General features: G+C 34.2%; 3 protein-coding genes across 4 annotated transcripts; all 3 read left to right on the forward strand.

Moving 5' to 3' along the window:
* Nucleotides 1–236: 236 nt before the first annotated feature.
* LOC109155091 (G patch domain-containing protein 11-like) lies at nt 237–1,888 on the forward strand. Of its 2 annotated transcripts, none has more exons than XM_019302816.1 (3): nt 237–303; nt 687–956; nt 1,702–1,888. In XM_019302816.1, exons 1-3 carry the CDS (start codon nt 238–240, stop codon nt 1,717–1,719), a joined length of 354 nt encoding a protein of 117 aa, XP_019158361.1. In that variant the 5' UTR covers nt 237; the 3' UTR covers nt 1,720–1,888. The 2 variants fall into 2 exon arrangements, with proteins under 2 accessions (XP_019158361.1, XP_019158362.1); XM_019302817.1 differs by having other exon boundaries at nt 687–882; nt 1,702–1,866.
* Nucleotides 1,889–6,713: 4,825 nt separating this feature from the next.
* Nucleotides 6,714–13,516, forward strand: LOC109155090 (serine carboxypeptidase-like 34). The gene is made up of 10 exons (XM_019302815.1): nt 6,714–6,996; nt 8,915–9,022; nt 9,934–10,029; nt 10,144–10,236; nt 10,387–10,475; nt 11,287–11,583; nt 11,693–11,829; nt 12,453–12,545; nt 12,997–13,105; nt 13,299–13,516. Exons 1-10 carry the CDS (start codon nt 6,714–6,716, stop codon nt 13,446–13,448), a joined length of 1,455 nt encoding a protein of 484 aa, XP_019158360.1. The 3' UTR covers nt 13,449–13,516.
* A 4,985-nt stretch (nt 13,517–18,501) lies between these two features.
* On the forward strand, nt 18,502–19,110 carry LOC109155049 (RNA-directed DNA polymerase homolog). Its single transcript, XM_019302779.1, has one exon. The coding sequence runs from the start codon at nt 18,502–18,504 to the stop codon at nt 19,108–19,110; it is 609 nt and encodes a 202-aa protein (XP_019158324.1).
* Nucleotides 19,111–19,754: the final 644 nt, after the last annotated feature.

Genomic DNA, 19,754 nt, shown 5'->3' on the forward strand with positions numbered 1-19,754 from the left:
TATTTTTTGTGATCATGTTTCGATCTTGTATACATACACGTACCCCCAAAAACTGTACTTTCCCCTTCCAACCTTCCTAACTACCTCTTTCTTAGGATCCTTTACGTAGAATGCCATCCAAGCCAACTACACATATATATGTATATGTCTTTCCATTATTTTTGCCACATTATATTAATGATTTTGTAGTTGTAGTGTTTATATTATTTGTCTTGTTACTTGAATATTTTTAAGCAAATGGAAAATAGATGGTTTAATGGTCAACTAGGGATGCAACCTGACAATCAGCAGCATGACAATGAGGTATGTGTACACACTTCTCTTGGTTTGTCAAACTTTTTTTTATTTATTTGGCATTTTATTTTGAGAGATAACACTGTATTTCTGTTTGTTTTTCTGTACTTAACAAAATATTAGATAAATACGGAGTATAAAATTATTGTCTGTATGTTTTTTGGTGCTGGTGAAACTGTCTGCACTCTAAAATGTGTCATGCTTGAACTCAACAGATATATTATGGTTAGGCAACCTCATATATTAAACCTTTGCAGTGATCTGTGTATGTTTACGTTGCCTATACAGAGATCTGTTCTAGTTTTTGACTTTACATTGCATTACTCTTTGGCAATTTTCTCAAATATTGCCATTTTTTTTCATGACATCAAACTCTACTTGTTTTCTCATAGGCAGATGAGGCTTCTATCCTTGAGGATCTCACAGAGGACTTTCGCCTACCAATTAGTCACAGACCAACAGAAAATGTCGATCTAGAAAATGTTGAACAAGCACCATTAGACAAACAGTTAACATCATCCAATGTCGGATTCAGGCTTCTTCAGAAAATGGGGTGGAAAGGAAAGGGCCTTGGAAAAAATGAGCAAGGTATAATTGTTCACAGGATGATCTGGAAAGCATTGATATCTTTATGCACATATTTGATTCCCTCCTTTATCTTGGTTTACCTTCTGTGTACCATTTAAGTGTTTCCTTTATTAGATGGCTTGGCCTGATCTGTTTTTGAGTATTTCTTATTTTCATTTTCTGTTGAGTGTTTTTAGTACATGAAAACACTGCATACTCCCTCCCAACCTGACTTTGTTTCTGCAAGAATGAACTGTTTGCACTGAATTCTATCAATTCTGGAAGGCTAACCATGCAATGTTTCATCAGTGCGGACTGAAAAATATGAAATTCAGTTTTCTGCTAACCATTGTATCTGTAATTGTTTCCCCCTCTTTCCTGACTTCTAATTGTTGGTCTAAAATTGAAATATGGTTCCGACTTGGGATTTTGGAATGAGATGCAGAAATTCCATTGCCCAGTATAATTCCTACTAAATTGCACACAAAACTTGTGTGCATTGGTCCTTTTTTTTTTTTTTTGTGGTCTCATTTTGGTATATCAGTGGGCATGAGATTTGACCTGAGCCAAATGTCTAGAAAAGGAAGTTTCGCCAACAATGTTAAAACTCAAAGCTCTGTATTTGGATGCTATTGTTAACAACCTAATAGTTGAGCAAACTTTTACCAGAGGATAATATTTGTTTACAACTTAGCATTAGTTTCAAATTTCAAAATGCCATTTGTGCATGATTTTCTTGATTTCTTGTCCACTTTGCATCTAACTCTTATGGATGAGGAGAACCATATTTGGTAATGCTTTTGTCTCTTTCTTAATTCTTTACAATCTGTTTGTTTCAAGGCATCATCGAGCCAATAAAGTCCGGGATACGAGATGCAAAATTAGGGCTTGGAAAGCAAGAGGAAGATGATTATTTTACATAAGAAGAAAACATCCAGCGAAAAAAGCTTGATATTGAGTTTGAGGAGACTGAAGAACTTGCAAAGAAACGGGAGGTATGGATTTACATCTTTAAGGGTAACTATGTTGCATGGTAGAAAATCCGAGTTTGATACTTTACTTTTTCTGATACATACATCTAATAACAGAAGGCAGCACATAGTATTATCTATAATGTATTGGTCACTTGGTATTTCTCATGAGTGCTCAATTTTCTCTCCACCAACAGCTACAAGAACAATTTTGAACATTTGGAACTCCTTAAGCTTTTGGCAGATTGTTTTGAAGGCAACTGATTTTGGCCTCTCTGTGTTCATTGAGCAAGGTAAATTGCTCTCAATGATTATTGTTTGTTATTTCTTATAATAATATTTTGCATGTTTTTTAAGTATCTGTTAATTTTGTTGTTGTTGTCATGGTCTTGTCAAAAATCATATAATTATTTTACAAATTTATTATATCTATACTAATTTATTTACTCACTATTTACATGTAGTTCCAACAAGTTGATTATGACAAAGCGGTTATTGATCTAGTGCGTTCAGAATGGGCTGATATTCTATCAAGTTATATAGAGTAGGTATGATTTGACGTTGTGATCATTTAGACTTGGTGTGTGGATCGGAATTGTTTTTTGTAGTATTATGACTTGGATGATGATTTGATTAGAATTGGTCATGTTCAGTATTTTGACTTGTTATTATGAACCTTGCTTAGCTTGTGCAATGTAACTGCACTTGGCCATGGTGAATGGATAAATGCTTCTATTTTTTTTATATGATTAAAATTTAAGCAGGTTAAAAACGAGTTGAGACAACGGTTAAACGTTGTCTATTTTACAATAGACAACAGTTTATGGGTGCGACTTTTAACAACAGCGATTTCAACAACACACAATAGACAACATTTTATAACTGTTGTCTTTCAAAGAAAAGACAACAGTTAAAAACCGTTGTCTATGTGCATCACTTTTAACAACACCAGTTTCAACAACATTGAATTAACAACGGGTCAAAAACCGTTGTCTTTGGAAGAAACGACAACGGTTTAAAACCGTTGTCTATGTTCGTGACTTTTAACAACACCGGTTTCAACAACACTTAATAGACAACGGTTAAAAAACCGTTGTCGTTTCTAGAAAAGACAACGGTTATTAACCATTGTCTATGTGCGTGACATATAACAACACCGGTTTCAACAACACTTAATAGACAACGGTTAAAAAACCGTTGTCGTTTCTAGAAAAGACAACGGTTATTAACCGTTGTCTATGTGCGTGACATACAACAACACTGGCTTCAACAACACTTAATAGACAACGGTTAAAAAACCGTTGTTGTTTCTAGAAAAGACAACGGTTATTAACCGTTGTCTATGTGCGTGACATACAACAACACCGGCTTCAACAACACTTAATAGACAATGGTTAAAAAACCGTTGTTGTTTCTAGAAAAGACAACGGTTATTAACCGTTGTCTATGTGCGTGACTTACAACAACACCAGCTACAACAACACTTAATAGACAACGGTTAAAAACCGTTGTTGTTTCTAGAAAAGACAACGGTTAAAAAACCGTTGTCTATGCGCGGGACTTACAACAACACCGGCTTCAACAACAGAAATTATACCCCTACGACAACGGTTATTAACCGTTGTCTATGTGCATTTTTCTTGTTGTGAGATTATCAGAGGGTTTTTTTCTGCTATTTCGAGAATATTGAGGTTAATTACACCAGTGTTTTCTTCTAATTAGGATATTGTTGTTGTGATTTCTGGGATTTTAAGGAAGTAGAGATGAGATCCGTTGAGGATAAAGGGTGTTTGAGTTATGGACAGAGGCAAGATTCTGGCGGCGGGGGAAATATGGGGTTTGAGTTTCAGAAAGGAATCGCCGCCGCCGCCGCCGGCGGTGGCGGGGGGAATCGCCATTCTCATCCACGGGCAACGTCGGCGAAACCCACTCCCTCGAAGTGGGATGATGCGCAGAAATGGCTGGTGAATCTGTCGCGCAGCGGCGGCGGCGGGGAGACGGGACAGCCGAGGGTGAGCCCACGAAACTCGAACGCCGATGATCGGAGATTGATCGCTCCGGTGCCCAAGCACGAGGACTACACCAGCGAGGATGACGAGGCGCCGGCCGGGCACGATGGCTTTGCCGGCGACGTTGAAACGAAGAAATTTGAATGCGTTGATTCCATTTGGCCATTAATATGAATTTCTTATTTTTATTTTTATTTTCTTTACTACCCATTCATTTTAATGTTTTTTTGGTGACCAGAAAACCAACAATTGCAAGGATGAAGAAGAAGAAGAACGAAGAAGAAGGGGGAGAATGAAGAAGAAGAGAGTGAAATGACAATTTTACCCTCGTCAAAAAACAATTTGAACCAATTTATGTTTTTCCGGCCAAAATTGGCCGGCAGGACCAAATCTGCTAATAATTGCATAGTTAAAGGTTTAAATTGAGAGTTTTGTAAGTTACGTACTCAAATTATCAGTACCCTAATAGTCACAGGACCAAAAGTGCAATTTGTTCTATTTAATCGAACAGTGATAAATATAATAATTATAAATTAAAAAATTGAAGAAAAACAAGCTTGAATTAAATAATAATAAAAAAATTGTGAGACATTTTAAGATTTTTATTGTTTGGTCTAACCGAATCTAACCCATTATTAATCAAGTATTGATAAATGTAATACCTTTTTGAAAGCGATAAATGTAATACCTATAACTAAAGAAAATGAATAATAATTTTAATTTTTTAAAACTATTGGTTTATGATCGAGGGAGGGTTAAGATTTGATTGTTTGACCCAACTTAACTTGACCCATATGTTAATTAGGTTAGTTTAGCTCAATTTAAGTAATAACCAAACATATGACGGGCAAACTTATCAATTTGACACCATTGAGAGGGAGAGAGGGAGAGAGGGAGAGAGAGTTGAGCGCAAGAAAGAGATTTAGAAAATGTATTACGAGTATTCACCAAAAAAAAATGTATTACGATTAAAAATCTATGAAAATATTTTCTACGAAAATGGGTCATTTTCGAAACGAACCCTAAATAAATTTACTTAATTGTACACCTTAATACATTACTTACCAAAATAATTTACTTAATTAAATACTATAGTAAGCCAAATATATATATTTTACTATATATGTGAAAGATAATTTACATATTTAGCTAGACAAACATATCTTTACTAAAAATGCATATAGATAATGTTGGGTAATATGGTTGAAAAATCTCAAAATAATAATCTTACGGAAAGATTATTATTCTATGGGAACACAGAAAAAAAAATCTATGAAGGAAAAGATGGAGTGTTTGGGTATAGGTTTAACACGAGTTTGAATGTAATGTTCTTTTCCTTAAAACCTTATTTGCTACCTCCCACAAGTGCTAGCTAGGAGCGTTGTAGCCTAGGTTTCCCAGGATAAAACGTGCTACGATTCCTTGTTTAAGCACCTAAACAAGGAACCTGTCGAACAAAGCAAAGCTTAGAACACTGGTTGGCTAAAGAAGAGAGTAGAAGCAGAGTTTTGAGAGAATAAAGCTACTGCAATTCCTTTGTTTCTTCATTGTATAAAATGCTACTGCTCTACCTCTATTTATATAGGGATGTTGGAGTGATAACATTCAACATCCCTTAAATTGATATTAAAATCAATTGTGTAACACCTGTAACAGCTACCCACTAAGTAGAATTAAACTCAGTTTTAAAATTAGAATTAAAACAGTGTTAATTCCACTAACAGATGAGTTTAATCTTCTGAACTTTCGGGTTTCAGACCGTTGGGGTGCAGGTTCACACGAACCAGGCAACACGAGAGTGCACCTCTCGTGGTCACCGTTGCACAAGAGTTGTGCTCTCGGTCGGCGAAGCCAAGTGACTATATCAAATGGATTTTGATTTACACCCCCCCCCCCCGCACGCCCGCGCGTGAGAACCTCAATGCTATACAATTCTACAAGCTTCAAATGAGCTCTTGTATATAAGGGGGGCAAATCTTGTTTCCAAACCAATATGGGACAAAGTCCACTATTTTTCCTTCATTTCCCAACTCAAATGGGTCTACTTTGAGAATAATATCTCATTCACCCATTATCCGTTTTGAGCGTACAATATATCAATCTCTTCGTCTCACTACGAAGAACCCGAATCCACTTTGACCCGACTCAAATCGAAAGTGGACCCCACTGATAAGTGTACCACAAAATAGCCACTTAATATGCCATTTTATGTCATTTTAAGCTAAGTTTTCCAACAGATAAAATATATATGTACTAAAAAATAATAATTAAATATTATAAATATGAACATAAAAACTATTGTAATGTAATCCTAATTTTAACATTAAACATCAATATTTGATATTTACTTTCGCCTATTGTGCATATAAATACTAATTTATAGTCTATAGTATATAGATAACTTATAAGAGCCAATGCAGATTATATTGCTGAATTATGGCTGTATTATTTTATATTTGACAAGTTATACATTATATTAAAAATATTGTACTCTAATTTTTTTTTACCAAATTAGCTTTACACCACACCGTTAATTACTAAATAAATTAAGTAATTAATTATATTTTTTATGAATACATTACTTACCAAAATAATTATCCAATTACTAAACAAATATATTTTTACTATAAATTAAAGTATCATTTACATATTTAAGTTGAGAATGAGACATCATAGAAAAATATATAATTTATATGATTTTTTATCCAAAATTGGATCGTCCAATGAATCTTGAATTGACAGGTGTATCTGATCTGTATCAGACCTTAAAAATGCATCATATACAATTTTCAAAGTTCAATGCATATATATAAATATACCCATTGTGTCTTTGCATACACACATTAAGGTTAAGGAACATAAACATAGGATGATGCAGACATGCTTCCCTTTTGTTGTTGCTGTCGTTCTGTTCTTCAGTTTTGGAGTTATAGGAGGGGAGGGTAGATCACAACTTAGTGGCATTAGCAGTGAGGTGTGGGCCCGACAGGAGGCTGACCGGGTTACCGGCCTCCCCGGCTCACCGCCGGTGAATTTCCGGCAATATGCCGGATATGTTAGGGTGAGCCAGAAGCATGGGAGAGCGCTTTTCTATTGGTTCTTTGAGGCCACGGAAAACCCTGAGGATAAACCTCTCGTTTTATGGCTCAATGGAGGTAATTTAATTTCTAAACTTTAATAATATTATTCTCAATACCCTTTTGTGATTTGATAATAATTATTTAATTTCAACACTCCAAAATGTTATGACTACTAGCTACTTGTATTATTTATCAACTTGTTCTTAGTTAACCACCAGTGATTGAAATTATATATATATATATATATATATATATATATATATATATATATTAATTCCTAACTCATTTTTAGCCAATAAATTACGGAGTAATATTATATTATATTACACAGTTAATTCAAATTTAATTTTAATCTATTCAGTGTTGTGACTTTTTTTTTAATGTTTATCATTGAGTTCAATATTTTCTAGATTATTAATTACATTCAAAATCAATCATTTTTAGTTTCTCATCGTGGGTTTTCAATAGTGAGCAATTAAATTTGATTATTTTTAATAATTAAAATTTCATTAATATTATAATCAACAAATTATAATTGTAATTGACTCTATATGATACTAAGTAACACCACATTTTATTGGTAATATTTGATTAATAAATATTTTTATTTTTTAACGCGGGTTGTGATCAGCAATTCACAGTAACCAATAAAAAAATTATTAGTAGATAAAATCAGTATGTAAAAATAGCATTATTTATTATATAACCTTTATGGATAGTTCAACTGGTTACAAGAGATCAATAATCGAGCAGGCCTCACCACTATAATTGTTGATTCCATGCAACTTTTTGACGGGCCTCACCACTACTATAGATATTTCCATGCAACTTTTTGACACAAGGGATAAGAATATTGAATTCAACAAACTGACTTTTATGATTATAATTTGTATATGCATGCACATGGTTTTGGTTTATTACCTAAATAAATATTATGGTAAGTTCTTAGTGATTTTATATAGAATTTTTCTTTTATATAGTTATTGCAATCATTTAATTAAATTTTATATTGAATTGTCCTTTTATATACTGATGGTTGCAATTAATTAATTAATTTTTATATAGATTTTTCCTTTTATACACTAATTGAAATTAATTTATTTATTTTTATGTAGAATTTTCCTTTTATACACTGATTGCAATTAATTAAATTTTATATAGAATTTTCCTTTTATATATTGATGATTGCAATTAATTAATTAATTTTTGTATAGATTTTTCCTTTAATATACTGATTGAAATTAATTAATTAATTAATTTTTATGTAGAACTTTCCTTTTATATATACACTGATTGCAATTAATGAGTTTTTATATAGAATTTTTAGAAAAGTTTACACGTGAATCCAAATATTCTATTTCATTATCTGCAGATTTTATAATTTTATTAAATTAAAAAATTGTTAATTAATTATTAATTGTTCATAAGAACTAAACTTTGATCATAAGCTAGCCGGTCCTTTTCCATTAGTGACGCACAAGTAACGCATTTGGTTTCTTGAAATATACGGACATTAAGTATTATTGGCTAATATTTAATTAATTTTAATTAAAATAAGTATTTATATTGCTATTTTATTTAATAAATTAAATTGAAAATGACATTCCATATGGAGTGTATTTGGGGTCTTCATGGGGCAATGCGTGTTATGTAAATCAATATTCAATAACAGATTTTTTTTTTAAGTCATTTAACAAATAATGAATAAAAAAATAGTTTTGAAAAAGCATTTTTTTTTTTCAAATTATCGAATGTAATATAATTTTAGTATAATTAATTAATTAATTGCAATCATCAATATATAAAAGGAAAATTCTATATAAAAATTAATTAGTAATATAATTTTATGAATGTAATATAATTTTAGTATAATATAATATAGATTTTTCCTTTAATATACTGATTGAAAATTTTAACTCCATGCATAAAGGTTTATAATTTTTTGTTGGAATAATGGAGTTTTAATTTGAGCTTAATTATTTCACCATTTTAGGGCCAGGATGTTCATCAGTAGGATATGGTCTTTTAGAGGAGTTGGGACCTTTCCTCTCACAAAAAGGGAAACCAGAGCTGAGGTTCAACAACCACTCTTGGAATACAGGTTTATATCATTATATACATTGCTTAATTTCATTTTTCAATATAATTAAAGTTATGCCTTAATATTTAGACATAACCATATGAAATAAAATAATATGGTATAATTAGATTATGGTTGCGCGCGGTGCGTCTGCAGGAAGAATGGTGAGATTGGAGTTATTGAGTTTCTTCGTTTGTTGTATCATTTTCAATTTTTCACCAAATTTTTATTCAATTAGTTAAAACTTTTGCAATTCACATGAAAAACCAACGATTGCAATTACTCCGATTGTAATTTAAAAATGGAATAATCACAATTTTGATTTCTCAATTATTTTGCAACTGTCAATTTAGTCCTTCATTTTTTAATTTGGTAGAATTGACCCTCTAATTATTTTAAATTTCATTAATTAAGTCCCCTAGCCATTATTCCGTCAATTCACTGTTAGTTACCAAATTAGTGACTTGGGGATTTAATTGATGAAATTTAAAACAATTAAAGGGTCAATTTGACACTATATTAAAAATTATGCACTAAAGTGACAATTGCAAAACAACTGAGAGACCGCACCAAAAGAGTGATTCCCTTTAAACAAATAGTTTTCAAAAGAACAACAAAAGTGATATGATAAATGTTCTAACCATTCTTTCAAAAAGCGACTCGCCTAAAAATATAGGTTAAAACCCTAAACTTGAAGGCCGCTTATCACATAGCCTGGGTTGGACGAGAAGTGGTAAATTGTGGGATACATTTCAGTGGCACATGGTCTAAGTACTTGCTTTCTTTCCATGGGATCCTATCATCCCCATTGAAAATGTGAACTTAAGTATTTGTTGGGACATTACTCCTACACTGAACTTTTTGATCATTGAGATATCCCTCGGTGACGGACATCCCTACTAAACGATGTTGGTCTTATTATTTTTCTCCAGCGGCCAATTTGTTGTTTCTAGAGCAGCCCGTGGGTGTTGGATTTTCATACACAAACACCAGCAGTGATATCGGTCGACTAGGCGACAAATTTGCAGGTTTATTTCATAATGCTCATTTGTTGCAAAATTTCAATAATTATTCATTTATTTATTTATTTTGCTGCCATAATAATAGGACTAATTTTAACATCCATTTTTATTTGTTATCAGCTCATGATTCATATAGATTTCTACTCAAATGGTTTCAAAGATTCCCACAATTCAAGTCCCATGAATTCTACATTGCTGGAGAAAGTTATGCAGGTACAGACCAACACTTTGGATTTTCATGATGAATATTTTATGGATCGACTTATTATGATGTCTTATTTATTAAATAATTAATTACAATTAATAACCTTTTAATTGATATTGGCAATAAACTCATAAAATTGCCTGAACGTACTCTTGTAGGCCACTATGTTCCTCAACTCTCAGAACTTATCTATGACAAGAACAAAGTTGTTCCAGAGGTTGATCTAATAAACTTCAAGGGTCTGCTGGTATGCATTATGCATAAAATTTTCCTCTTCATCATCTTTTGTATTGTATTGTATTGTATAGCTTCATTAATATAATAGATGCATGAGGTGGGATAGTTTTTTATATGATTAAATAACCAACTTAGTTAGCGTGAGTGATCGTATACTCTCATACCTTAAGAGAGACCGAGCCTCTCATATTAAAAACTAATACGACCAGCATTTTACTCCTTAGGTTGAAATTACCCTTGCAATTCACTCATTTTCAAGCCTATATAAAAAATTTCTTTTGATTTTAATTTTTTAAAGCCATATAAGCTTGAAAGCTTTCATATGAGAGCCTTTTGTACTTTTATATTTTTAGTAAGTCGATTGTAGCTCAATAATACCTCTGTAGCTCTCTCAAATGGGAGGTCACAGGTTTAAACCTCAATGAGACATTGACTCTTCCTACATATTTCAATAGGATGAGAAGTATGCAGTACTAAGGATTGCTAGTCTTTGAAAGTGTTGTAAAAGTACAATGCAATGAGTGAAGAGAGAATGAATATATAGAAAACTGTGAACGAATTGTAAATTTGATTCCGTTGAAATAAGATTCGATTTTGAAACTGAAAGTACTATTGCAGGGATAAAGGCATAAAAACAACCTTAATTAGATCGGTCTGGTCTAAATAGAGATTAGTCTAAATACAAACTTAAAAGTGTCTTATATAATTAGGACATATCACCATCTAACAAAAAAACTAAATAAATATGTAGTTGTGGAAATGGATAATTATATATTATATTATAATAATAATAATAATAATAATAATATATTATATTGCAGATAGGGAATGCGGTGTTGGACGACGAATCAGACCAAACAGGGTTGATAGACTACGCATGGCATCACGCCGTCATCTCCGACCGCCTCCGCGATGACATCAAAGCCGCCTGCAACTTCAGCGCCACCACCTCTTCCGCCGAATGCGACGCCCAGCTCAACAACTACTTCGCCGTTTACGACATTATTGATATGTACAGCTTGTACACCCCAACCTGTGTCAGCAACAAAAACAGCACCGCCACGAGGAAGTCGGTTCCTGTCGTACGAGGAATCGCCCCTCATGTTTTCTCCAAAATGGTCATTCATTCATATATTCTCCATCTTCATCTCATTCAATTCCCAACTAAAAGATATATAGTAGCTTATTAGCTAAAATATTAATTTGGATATAAATATATATATGTAGGCTGGATGGCACAAGAAACCATCAGGTTACGACCCATGTGCGTCTGATTATACAGAAGCATATCTCAACAGACCTGATGTCCAGAAGGCACTTCATGCCAACGTAACTGGGATTTCCTATCCATGGGCTCATTGCAGGTACTATATATACATACATTCTAGGGAAAAAAGCTTTTTTTTTTTTTTTATCCGCATGGCTTAACTCACTAGTTCAGTAAGCAGTATTTGAGAGTTGCGGTCAAGATTTGAAACTCAGTAAGGACAGTGTAGGGAATATGTCTACTTAGGGCAATGAAGTAGCGTGGGAATTATCTCCAAAGTTGGCTGATCCCTACCCATGTCAGTGTGGGAATTATGTCGAAAATGAGCTAATCCTTATCCACTGTGGGCAGATCCCTTATGCACACTGTTATTTGGTCCACTGAGTTATCGTAATTCATCTTTCCAAATGTTTTGTCTGGAGACGGTGTGTGGGAACACTTAGGTTGGGAATTCAACTTTGGGATGAAAAGATTTGTTTTTGTTATCAATTATACATCATTCATTAGGGGTCCTTTTAACCCTAGCGCAGTTCTTAGAAGTTGTAAATGTCATTCCATCTTCATCAAAATATAGTAAATTCTATCTTTTAACGGGTAGAGCCTACTTTGCTTTCAGAAACTAAATTTTTTTTTTTCTTACATTTTAAAAAGAAAATAAATCCTTAGACTAGTTCTCAATTTGTTCTATTAACCCTGAACTGCTAAGTCCATTTTTTGCAGCGACATTATCAATACATGGAAAGATGCACCAACCACCATTCTTCCTATAATCAGGAAACTTGCAGCAGCGGGTTTGCGCATTTGGGTTTTCAGGTATTACTCATAAAAATAATTAATAAAAATATTACATATTACAGAATAATTTATTAATATTGAATGCTGCTACAGTTATAATTATGACCATCATATATATAATTTTAAAAAAAAGTTTCTGGTGTAAACTAGCAAGTACATACAATTTTGGTATGTAAAACATCATAAAAAAACTGTCATTATTTTTGAGTGACGAGAGAAATCCGCAGCTACTATCCGAAAGTGTGCACATGGTAAACTTATCTTATGACACTAACTAACTAATAAAGAATCACAAGTAGGTAAACCAATTTAAGTTGCCCATAGTTTACTGGTTTAAACCAAGAGAGCTTAAATTTGAACTCGCGACCATATAATTACAAGTTTGTATTCTTAGCCATCTTGACTAGGGTTAATTTCCAATATCGTTATTTTTAATCCTTAATGTGTTGTGATATGTATGAAAAAACAGTGGAGATACTGATGGAAGGGTACCAGTAACTTCAACAAGGTATAGTCTCAAAAAACTTGGGTTCAATATCACTGAAGATTGGACTCCTTGGTACACTGATAATCAACAGGTAAATAAATTTTATACCTATAACTACTTTAATTTCTATTTCAATATTGCTAGCATGCATATTTGGTAGACTAATTGTTCATTTTTCCATTTGTTTTTTGGGTTCTTTTCGTTTCGATCTCATGGACCAACTAATTAAAATGTATATTAAAAAAATTTTTTTAAAATTTTTTTCTTATTTTAATTTTGCTTAGGTTGGGGGGTGGACAATTGTTTACGAAGGACTAATGTTTGCGACGATTAGAGGAGCAGGGCACGAGGTTCCAACTTTCAAGCCAAGGGAAGCACATCAGCTAGTTACCCACTTTTTGGCCAATAAGAAATTGCCATCCTCACCATATTGATTTTTTTTTTTTTTTGTTTATAATGATTTGATCACATTTCCTATTTGAATATTATCTCTTTTCTCCAATACGCATAAAGGGGAAAAGATTTCATATTCATTAATTTGCATTAGAGAAATAAAATAAAATTATTTAATTTTAACTTGCTTTAATTTTATACATATTGCAAATTAAATTAAATGTTTCTAACCAAAAGAGATCACATGTTTAAACTACTCAAAAATTAAATGTTTTCATTAATTTCTGAATGTGAAGCGTTCTTTAATTTACACTTTTAGTTTTGTGAAAACCCTTAGTTGAAAGGGAAAATTGCAACACATTCTAACTAATTAATATCTCCAAACAAACATGGGAAATAGAATTCATTATATTCATAGGTAGTGAACGTACTTCAGTGACTTTCAATTTCCAATTGCAACTTTCTCAGCTCATTCAACAAATGGATTAGTTTCATCAAACACCTAACGAAAACAGATGGGAACAGTAGAACGATCACTTAACTAAGAGCATGATTAAATTAATCTATGCTATGGGAGGCTAGATCTATCTCATAAATAACCTTTTTCAAGAAGAGTCACATTTGTGTTAGAAGATGCTTGTGATCGATCGAATCTAGAATAGTTATTTGTTACTTATGATAAAAATTGTAATACTTATTATAGAAAATTTAATATCAATTCGAAATCATTGTCTGGCCTTATACACTTCACATGAGCTCCAAACTTATTTTCAATCAGGTTGCAAAAGCCTATGATCATGTTCCTGAGAATCCTGACTTCAAATTTCCTCTTTATTAGGTGTACCCACACTGCTCTATTGTGATGATCATGGCAAATTATGCTGTGCATCCATATGCATACGGATGCAAAAACGACTTCGTTTTAATAAAACGTGCGTCTCCCCTTAAAAAAAATATCAGGTTTGATTCCCAGCAACAACATATGAACTAAAATTCCATAATCGATGAACTATAATTCCATAATCCATGAACTATAATTCCATAATCTAATCTATGAACTAAAAATTCCAGAATGAATGAACTAAAATTCCATAATCTATAAACTAAAATTTCAGAATCGATGAACTACAATTCCATAATCGATGAACTATAATTCCATAATCAATGACCTATAATTCCATAATCTATGAACTAAAATTCCAGAATGAATGAACAATATAATGTTGTTGCTGGGAATCGAACCTGAATTTTTTTTAAAGGAGAGACGCGCGTTTTTTAATAAAACGACGTCGTTTTGACATCCGTATGCACCATGCATGGTGCATACGGACATGGTGCATACGGATGCACAACATAACGATTAGATGATCATCTAATATGGTAAGGAAATAATAATGGCCATGGATAGTAGCAACTTTGTAAGGGCCCAATATATCCATGTACAACAAATCAAAACAACTAGCTGAAACAGAAGTACTAGATTGAAAGGGAAGCCTCTTCAGTTTAGCAAAATGACAACAATCACAAATCAAATCTTTATTTTAGAGTATGAGGCGTGCCCCAATCTGGCATGCCACAAGGTACATTTATTCACAATTGAAACTTTATTTTATATAGAAGGAGAAATAACGAGAAAGAGTAATTACACTTTTGGTCCTGTGACTATTGCGGTGTTGTTAATTTCAATCCACGACTTTAAAAACTAACAATTTAGTACCATATAACTATTCAATTTTTATTACTTTTGGCTCATACGGTCAAATTGCCGAGCGAAATATAACTGAAAAGATAAATTTACCCTCAAATTTTTAAAATAATAACTGAAAAATTAAATTATGTACTTTTCCGATGGAAGACGCATGTTTGAGATCGCCAATCTGCTCGTTGTTGTTGCCATCATTCGTCGCACCATCGCCTCACCATACGGATTCATGCACTTTCATCTCCATTCTTTCTCGACATAGGACTACCGGAGATAAATAGAGCTTTCGAAATTCGAAGTGTCATGGCCTTGGCCAGTGGAGAGGAAGGCATGGAGCATGGATGTGAGTTTCAAGAGACAGAAAAAGGGTGTTTTTCAAGCTAAGTGTTTAGGTAAAGTCGAGGGACCAATACGACGACGTTTGAAGCTGAAATTAAAAAAAAGCCGTTATCACTTAACCAAACGACGTCGCAAGAAGCTAGCCGTTGGAGACAGTTTTAAATAAAGAGAAACGACATCGTGTGAAGCTTGGTTGTTGAACGAACTCCTCGTGTGACGTCGTTTAAGAAGTTTTGCCGAAATGGAGATAGCAACTGCTGGAAATCCGGAGGTTGTTAGTGTAGATTTTGGAAGTTTTTGCCTTGTTGTCTTTTATATTATTGAAGATTTTAGAAGTTTTTTTTAATGTTTTGGATGTTGAGAAATCAAAAACCCTAATTCCTTTCCATTTTTTCTCTCAAACTCTACCTTTTTCTTCTCTTCTTCTCTATCTTTTTCTGCTGTGTTTCTTGTCAAAATTCCAAGTGTGTGACATTTGGTATCAGAACCCTATCATAGGAACCCCCTCTACGACTTCAGTGGAAGATAGGTTGAGCAGACTAGAAGCTATAGCTATAGAGCAAAACAGTAGGATAACTTTCGGTCAGCAAAACCTTGAGGCCAGATTCCTTCCAAGAGCTTAAGGCTCATATGGTGGGCTGGAAGGATGAGATTATGGAGTTGCTAAGGTTATTGAACGGGCTACCCCCACCAACCATGGATCCTCACTCAGTACAAGGTCAGGTCTATCCTCAGCAACCCAGTCCTGGTGAGGGAAGTGTTGATCCGGGAAGGAGCCAATAATGGAAGATCAGGCTGAGGTGCAGGAAGTGTCTGATGGAGATGAAGGCCATGATGAAAGTCAGTTTGGCCACCAAGTGAACCCCATGAATACAGACAGACCAGGGGCTCCTAGGAGGGTTAACTTTTATGCCAGGCCAGGACACCACAATCATGGAGGTGAACATTTAATGAGGTACAAAAAAGAGTTTCCTGTCTTTGATTATGAAAACCCCAGGTTGTGGGCAGTGAGATGTGAGAGGTTCTTTATGTTAGCTAGGATTCCCAGAGATGAAATTATGCATGTATTATGTGCAGGGTTGTAAAAATTGGTCTAGGCGCTAGGCGCTTCTAGACCGTGGCGATTTCCCCCCTAGGCGTCCGCCTAGCGCCTAACTCGACCGATTTGGCCGCCTAGCGTCTAAGTTAGTCGAGTTAACTCGTCCATATCGGTCGAGTTAACTCGTCCATATCGGTCGAGTTAACCCGATCGGCTCGGCCTATTCTTTTTATTATATATGTGTGTGTGTGTGTGCGCGGGCACGCACACGCATACATATATATAATATGACATATATACACTCGGTCATAGACTAGTTTGATACTTTGAATCTTTTGATGATTGAAGTATTTGAGTATTTTTAATTTTTAATATTGTTTTAATGTTTTTTTTTTAAAACCATTTTTTTGATGTTATGACTTATGAATTATCATTAATTTATTTATTTGGATGTGTTATTTGATTAAATGTTGAAAACAACCTCATTAAAATTGTCAAACTGCAAGTCTACCACTGTTTTTTTGGCGCCCGCCTAGCGCCGCCTAGCGCCTAGCACCTACTACAACCATGATTATGTGTGAATTTAACTGGGATGGCACTGTGGTATGAGGGATATCTGAATGACCTAAGGGAAAGATTCCAATGGCCTATGTTTGCAAGAGTTGTGTTCAAGAGATTCTGGGACAGTAATGTAGATGTGATTGAGGAATTTTCTAATTTTAAGCAGTGGGGAAATGTGATTGATTTTTTTGACAAATATGAGGAATACAAAGGGTTGTTGTTGCAGATTTATCCTTACCTGACTGATCAATACTTCTTAGATAGTTTTGTGGTGTGATTGAAGCAACAACTAAGGTGTTTTGTGAGAACCTCTAGACCTGCTAACCTGGAGGATGCAATCTGATTAGTAAGGCAATTTGAGAAGGGACTTAAAATGAGTGAACCTCAGAAAACCACTTCCCATTTTATCCAAAAATCAACCTACACTGCCCAAAGAACCCATCCAATTACTAGACCTTTCAACCCTAGACAAAGTGAGCCAATTAAACCCCAAGCCAACCAGAACCACAACCTCAAATACCCTTCAATCCAATGGCAGAACTCCTGAAATTAGTAGATTCATGGATCAACTTAGGGAACAAAATAGGTGCTTTAGGTGCTTTGAACCTTAGAGCCCTGGGCACAAGTGTAAAAACCTTCAACATCATAGAAGGAGCTGAATTCCAGGGAAATGAAGAGGAATTTAGTGGGGACCAAAATGTGGAAACTGAAACCTTAGTAACACCAGATGAAGAAGTGGTTGAGGTGACTTTGAATGCTGTAATTGGAGGAGAAGGGCTGAACACCATTAAGATGTTAGGCATTATTAGTAAGCAGCCAGTTACGTACCATATTGGTGGATAGTGGTAGCACCCACAATTTTGTTGATCCCAAGGTGCTTGATCAATTGAGGATTATCCCTGATAAGGCTAAGGCCCTTATGGTTACAGTGACCAATGGGGAAAAGATGGCTTGTGATTCAGTTTGTAGAGGCCTAAAATGACAGGTCCAGAAGGAGAATTTTGAGAAGGATCTAAGGGTCCTTAAGCTGGAGGGTTGTGATATAGTCTTAGGGATGGACTGGATTGACTCCTATGCTCCAATCCAGCTACATACCAGGCCTCCTGGAATATCATTCCATAAGGAAGGAAAAAGAGTGATACTAAAAGGATTGACCAAGAGTATTGTGTTGCAACAGGCCAATAAGAAGGATATCAGGAGGTGGAAGAAAAAAGGGGTGCAAGGGTATCTATTGCAGGGCATGATTCAAAGTATCAATATATCAGAGATGACAGAAAGCAGACACCCTGAACTGGCTGTCATCTTACATGAGTTCTAAGAGTTGTTTGAGGAGCCAAAAGCCCTACCATCTCTAAGACAGTTTGATCATGAGATTCCTTTAACCCCATGAGCCAAACCTGTTAACTCAAAACCTTACATATACTTCTATTTGCAGAAGAATACAATTGAGAAAATGGTGGAAGAGATGCTTACAGCAGGCATCATCTCATATAGCACTTCCCATTTTGCCTCACTAGTGCTATTAGTCCCAAAGAAGGACAATACATGGAGATTCTGTGTGGACTATAGAGCATTGAATGGAATCACCATTAAAAACAAGTTCCCTATACCACTTATTGAGGATCTATTTTCAAAATTGGCCACTGCAAATGTTTTTACCAAGTTGGATCTGAGAGCTGGTTATCACCAAGTGAGAATGAAAGAAGGGGAGGAGTATAAGACAGATTTTAGAACACATCAGGGGTTATATGAGTTCAAGGTAATTCCAGTTAGGTTAACCAATGCACCAGCCACCTTCCAATCCCTTATGAATCATGTATTCAAACCATTGATTAGGAAGACTGTCCTTGTCTTTTTTAATGACATTTTGATATACAGCCCTTCCCTAGATAGCCATTGGAGACATTTAAGAGAGGTTTTGGAGATCATGAGGAGTAATAAGTTGTTAGCCAAGTTTAGTAAATGCTCATTTGCTAAAAGAGAAGTTGAATACTTAGGACATGTCATTTCTGAAAAGGGCATGCAAACTGACCCTGAGAAACTATCTGCTGTGGCTGCTTGACCCTGAGAAATTAGCTGCTCTGGTCGTTGGTTGTTTGTGATTTGAAAGTTTTCTCTGGTAATTGATAGTTTGTGACTTCAAAGTTTTATCTGATAGTTGATAGTTTGAGATTTGGAAGTTTAATTTGATAGTTGATAGTTTGTGATTTGGAAATTTGCTCTGGTAATTGATATTTTGTGATTTGAAGTTTGCTCTGATAGTTGATAGTTTGTGATTTGGAAGTTTGCTCTGGTAATTGATAGTTTGTGACTTCAAAGTTTTCTCTGATAGTTGATTGTTTGAGATTTGGAAGCTTAATTTGATAGTTGATAGTTTGTGATTTAGAAATTTGCTCTGGTAATTGATAGTTTGTGATTTAAAGTTTGCTCTGATAGTTGATAGTTTGTTATATGGAAGTTTGCTCTGGTAGTGATAGTTTTTGATTTGAAGTTTGTTCTAATAGTTGGTAGTTTGTGATTTGAAAGTTTGCTCTGGTAATTGATAGTTTGTGATTTCAAAATTTGCTGTGATAGTTGGTAGTTTGTGATTTGGAAGTTTGCTCTGGTAATTGATAGTTGTGATTTGATAGTTTGCTCTGGTTGTTGATAGTTTGTGATTTGGAAGTTTGCTCTGATAGTTAAAAGTTTGTGAATTGGAACTTTAAT

This window comes from Ipomoea nil, unplaced genomic scaffold (genome assembly GCF_001879475.1).
Source record: "Ipomoea nil cultivar Tokyo-kokei standard unplaced genomic scaffold, Asagao_1.1 scaffold2690, whole genome shotgun sequence".
NCBI classification, from domain to species: domain Eukaryota; kingdom Viridiplantae; phylum Streptophyta; class Magnoliopsida; order Solanales; family Convolvulaceae; genus Ipomoea; species Ipomoea nil.

Coding starts and splice junctions, on each gene's coding strand:
- LOC109155091 (XM_019302816.1), top strand. CDS start 238: ATGGAAAATAGATGGTTTAATGGTCAACTAGGGATGCAACCTGACAAT. Junction 304..686: donor ATCAGCAGCATGACAATGAG/GTATGTGTACAC, acceptor GTTTTCTCATAG/GCAGATGAGGCTTCTATCCT.
- LOC109155090 (XM_019302815.1), top strand. CDS start 6,714: ATGCAGACATGCTTCCCTTTTGTTGTTGCTGTCGTTCTGTTCTTCAGT. Junction 9,023..9,933: donor CAACCACTCTTGGAATACAG/GTTTATATCATT, acceptor ATTTTTCTCCAG/CGGCCAATTTGTTGTTTCTA. Junction 12,546..12,996: donor TTGCGCATTTGGGTTTTCAG/GTATTACTCATA, acceptor ATGAAAAAACAG/TGGAGATACTGATGGAAGGG.
- LOC109155049 (XM_019302779.1), top strand. CDS start 18,502: ATGGTGGAAGAGATGCTTACAGCAGGCATCATCTCATATAGCACTTCC.